Source organism: Silene latifolia, chromosome X (assembly GCF_048544455.1).
Source record: "Silene latifolia isolate original U9 population chromosome X, ASM4854445v1, whole genome shotgun sequence".
NCBI classification, from domain to species: Eukaryota; Viridiplantae; Streptophyta; class Magnoliopsida; order Caryophyllales; family Caryophyllaceae; genus Silene; species Silene latifolia.
The window spans coordinates 86861254-86866474 of record NC_133537.1 but is presented as its reverse complement, the minus strand read 5'-3'; the positions used below and the strand labels follow the sequence as shown (position 1 = coordinate 86866474).

The window sequence follows — 5221 nt, the reverse complement described above, 5'->3', positions numbered from 1 at the left end:
AGAGCTTCATCGGCGGTGCGGACCGCCTATGATGACTATGTGAGGATGTTGAATGATATCAAGAATGTGTTGATATGGTCAATATCGCCAAAGCTCAAGCTATCATGCATTTCTTTAAATGCTTACGAGATATTCACTCGTATGATCACTATGTTTTCACAAACACCTAAAGTCCGTCAATACGATGCGGCGGCACGCTTCTTTGAAGCTAAGCTTGAGAGGGGCCAAAAGGTTCGTCCCCATGTACTAAAAATGGTTGAATATGTTGACATCCTAGAGCGTCTAGGGTGTAAGACTCCTAAGACTCTTGTGGTGGATCGTATCCTTCACTCACTCCCCACCAAGTTTGCCCACTTTAGGGTAAACTACAACATGAATGACATGGATAAGAGTTACCATGAAATTCATGCACTCCTCACCCAAGCGGAGAGGGATATGGAGGCTAGTGGGAGTGAAAAGGGAGATGTTTTAACCATGAAGTTAAAGAACATGTCTCTTGGAGTTAAGAAAGGAAAAGGGAAAGAAAAGTCCCAATTCAAGAAATCGTCAAAGAAACATGACAAGGGAAAGGGGAAGGCCGTTGAGAATGGCAATCCCAAGGCAAAAAGTGTCAAGCTCTCCGAGGCCGAATGTTTCCATTGTAATGGAAATGGGCATTATAGGAGGAGTTGTCCCAAATACTTGGAGGATCTCAAGGAAGGGCGTGTGACGCCTATTGGTATGATTTCCTCTCTCTATGTGATAGACGTTAATTATGCTTTTACTTCCACTTGGGTACTTGATACCGGATGTGGCTCTCACCTTTGTAACCATTTGCAGGGTATAAGGGACGTGCAAGCACTAGCAAAAGGTGATGTGGATCTCCGCATGGGCAATGGAGCTAGAGTAGCCGCCGTTGCCGTAGGGACCTATGTGCTCACTTTAGCTAGTGGTTTAGAGTTGTATTTAAATAAGTGTTATTTTGTACCAACTTTAACTAAGAACATCATCTCCATTTCCGCGTTAGACGCGGAAGGCTTTTGTTTTATGATTAAGGACAAGTGTTGTACTTTTTCTTTAAATGATGTGGTTTATGGCAAGGCCATTTCAATTGGAGGCATTTATGTTTTAAATGATGTTAATGACATTTATCATATGGAAACTAAAAAGCTCAAAAAGGGTGATCCAAATGAATCCTACCTTTGGCATTGTCGTTTAGGCCACATAAACGAAAGACGCATTAAGAGACTTGCTTCATCAAAAGTGCTCAAACCATTTGGTTTCGAATCTTATGGTACATGCGAGTCTTGCCTTTTAGGCAAGATGACTCGTGCACCTTTTGCGGGAAAAGGGACACGAGCTAGTGAGGTTTTGGCTCTCATACAAACGGATGTGTGTGGACCATTAACCATCACCGCTAGAGGAGGTTTTAACTACTTCATTACTTTTACTGATGACTTATGTAGATATGGGTATGTCTACTTAATGAAGAACAAGAGTAAAGCCTTTGACAAGTTCAAAGAGTTTCAAAAAGAAGTAGAGAACCAATTGGATAAAAAGATAAAGACTCTACGGTCCGACCGTGGTGGTGAGCATCTAAATATTGAATTTGATTCACACCTAAAAGATTGTGGTATAGTATCACAATGGACTCCTCCTGGCACACCGCAACTAAATGGTGTGGCCGAAAGGAGAAACCGAACTTTACTTGATCTGGTTCGGTCAATGATGAGTCTAACTGAGCTTCCTAGTTCATTTTGGGGTTTTGCACTCTTGTCTGCAGTATTTTCACTAAATCGAAGCCCGACTAAAGCGGCCGATAAGACTCCATATGAGATATGGACAGGGAAAGTCCCTCATTTGTCATTCATGCGTATTTGGGGTTGCGGCGTACGTTAAGATCAAGTCGACAATAAGCTTGCACCCAGTGTCGACAAATGTCTTTTTGTAGGTTATCCAAGGGAAACACGTGGCTATTACTTCTACAATAAACACGAGAACAAAGTGTTTGTGGCTCGTGATGCTGTCTTCCTAAAAAAGGAATTTATTTCTAGGAGACAGAGTGGGAGAAAATTTGAACTTGAAGAAGTTCGAGAGCCACAAACCGAGAATGAGGTAGAGGAGAACGTGGAGGATAGCATTCCCTCTTCCTCTGAAACGGTAATTATTCCTAGAAAGTCAAGTCGGATTTCTAATCCACCTGATCGCTACCTTGGTAACATCGAAGAGGATGGTGTTTTGTTACTTCTTGAAAGTAATGAACCCACTACCTACAAATCGGCCATGTCTAGTCCCGACTCCTCGCTTTGGCTAGAAGCCATGCGGTCCGAAATGGATTCCATGTACGAGAACCAAGTATGGGACTTGGTGGATTTACCTGAGGGAGTGCGACCTCTTCAGTGTAAATGGATATACAAAATTAAACTCGGCGTGGATAAACATGTGGATGTTTACAAAGCTAGATTGGTGGCAAAAGGTTTCACCCAAGTTCGTGGTTTACACTGTGACGAAACCTTCGCTCGAGTCGCTATGCTTAGGTTCATTAGGATAATGTTAGCGGTTGCCGCATTTCATGATTATGAGATTTGGCAAATGGATGTCAAAACCGCCTTCTTGAATGGGATTCTAGAAGAAGAGGTGTACATGATACAACCCGAAGGTTTTGTGGATACATCTAACCCTAAGAAGGTGTGTAAGCTCAAGAAGTCCATTTATGGTCTTAAGCAAGCATCTAGGAGTTGGAATCATCGCTTTGATCATGTCATTAAACAATACGGTTTCACTAGAAGTGTGGAAGAACCGTGTTTATACATGAAGTTTAGTGGGAGTAAGGTTGTATTCCTTGTCCTATATGTGGATGACATTTTTCTCATTGGGAATGACATTCCATCGCTCACTTCCGTTAAGGAGTGGCTAGGGAAACACTTCCAAATGAAGGACTTGGGAGAGGCACAACGAATCTTAGGTATCCGGATCTATAGGGATATGTCCAAGAGGATACTAGCATTGTGTCAAGAAGCTTATATTGACAAAGTTCTTGACCGGTTCAATATGAAAGACTCCAACAGAGGATTTCTACCTATGGGCCAAGGGATTACTTTGAGCAAGTCACAGACTCCCTCTACCCCTAAGGAAATTGAACACATGAAGACCGTCCCTTATGCTTCCGCTGTTGGGTCTATCATGTATGCTATGATTTGCACTCGTCCCGACGTTGCGTATGCCTTGAGCAAGACAAGTCGGTATCAAGCCAAGCCTGGTGAGAGTCACTGGATAGCCGTAAAGAACATCCTTAAGTACTTGAGAAGAACTAAGGATTCGTTCTTAGTGTTTGGAGGAGAAACTGAGTTGTCTGTAAGAGGTTACACGGACGCAAGTTTCCAAACCGATCGGGATGACATGAAATCCAAATCCGGCTACGTGTTTATGCTAAATGGAGGAGGTGTTTGCTGGAAGAGCTTCAAGCAAAGTGTTACTGCGGATTCTACAACAGAGGCTGAGTACCTTGCGGCGTCGAGGCCGCCAAGGAAGTGTTTGGATTAGGCAATTCATGGAGGGGCTAGGAGTAGTCCATTCCGCCAAAGATCCTATCACTCTATATTGTGATAACAGTGGAGCTATTTTTCAAGCCAAAGAGCCTAAGTCTAGTAACAAATCTAGACACATTGAAAGGAAATACCATGTAATTAGAGATTATGTGGAAAGGAAGGAAATTGACATTTGTAAGGTTGGGACAGATGACAACATTGCTGATCCTTTAACCAAGCCTTTATCAAAGGCTAAGCATCATCGTTATGTCGTCTCTATGGGATTGAGACGAGTACCGGATTTTCTTTAGATTATGGATATGTAATAATTGGATAGTGTATCTTTTATTATATATATGATAATCATATTCATTGTTTTCGCATTCATTCTTTTATGAATTTTTTATTTAGTGTGACTAAATTTTAATACCTTGTTTATTTGAATAAGTTGTGGAGACAATGTTGAACACTATTCAAGTGAATAAGATGAACATTGTATTCTGTCCCTAGTCACTTAATGAGGTGACGTCTCGGAGTGACTAGATTGTAAGTCGATTGATGGTTGTTCAACACCATAAGGTCATATGTGATGACTGGTCGATTACAGAGGCAGAGTGTGTGACACTTTGCCAGACAGTGACCATTTAGAGAGTCCCTAAGTTCTATTATAGACGCCTGGTCGTGGCGGGGATCTCTAAGATGTTCTAATGAGTCGATTCTTTTGACTGGAGACTATAATATGAGCAAGTGCAGTTTCCGAATAACTTTGGTTTTTGTCCTAGGTCGTGCCGTGAAAGGAGGCCAAAAGGGCATTTACTAGGTCATGGTGAGCTGTATTGTGCAATAGGATAGATATGACATACAGGAATTGTCCACCCACGTTGGGTAACTATATCTCAAGGCCACTCGAGGATTTAATGACTACAAATGCGTGGCCACGCTCGGAAGTAATCTGTGAGAGATTTTTCCGGTCAGGTAGTCACACTCCCGATCGAGAAAACCACTCACGATGTGTTCATGTACAAGTGCGACTTGAAAGACACCTTGCATTGAGTGGGAGATTAAAACGGACAAGAGAATTGGTAGCGCACACCTTGTGTCGGAAAAGTGGGAGATTGTTGGAGTTAGTGTCCTCCACAATAGTGCGTTAACATAATAAATCTCATTAATAGAATATCATCAGATATTTAATTATTTGATCCTCGTCAGTTGATTAACGTAAATCGATAACGGTTGGCTGACTAGAGTTTGACGTTATTGTCGTGAGACGGCGACGATCAACTGACCCCTTTCGGTCACACCTAAAGGAACGATCCCCAATTGATAACTAATTAATTGTATGAGATACAATTTATTTAGTCCCTTGATTTTTAGACTAAGAGGTTAGTCGATTATTATTAGAGAGATTTCGAGTTGCGAACTCGAGGAGCGGCAGTTATTATTTAATTATGCGATAATTAAATAATAAGTTTTAAAAACGGGTTTTAGTTAATTAACTGTTAATTTACTAAAATTGTACTAATTGATTAATATTAGTACGTAAATAATATGTGTAGTGGTACACGTATATTTACGGAGTGTATTGGACGAATTAAATTATGGAAGTATTTAAACATGATACGATGTTTAAAATGAAAATTACACGGATTTGTGCGACAAATATAAAAACCAACATGGACCCGTATATGGTCATGTGGACCGTGTAAAATAAGTGT

At 41.1% G+C, this 5221-nt stretch overlaps 1 protein-coding gene across 1 annotated transcript; it reads left to right on the top strand.

The window, feature by feature from the left end:
- Positions 1-350: 350 nt before the first annotated feature.
- LOC141621475 (uncharacterized) lies at positions 351-1022 on the top strand. The gene is made up of 2 exons (XM_074437965.1): positions 351-718; positions 820-1022. Exons 1-2 carry the CDS (start codon positions 373-375, stop codon positions 852-854), a joined length of 381 nt encoding a protein of 126 aa, XP_074294066.1. The 5' UTR covers positions 351-372; the 3' UTR covers positions 855-1022.
- The last annotated feature ends 4199 nt before the right edge of the window (positions 1023-5221 follow it).

What these genes read in the sequence shown, in the direction of transcription:
- LOC141621475 (XM_074437965.1), top strand. Translation starts at nt 373, where the DNA reads ATGAATGACATGGATAAGAGTTACCATGAAATTCATGCACTCCTCACC. An exon ending in AGGGCGTGTGACGCCTATTG is followed by an intron (nt 719 to 819) that starts GTATGATTTCCT and finishes AACCATTTGCAG; the next exon opens with GGTATAAGGGACGTGCAAGC.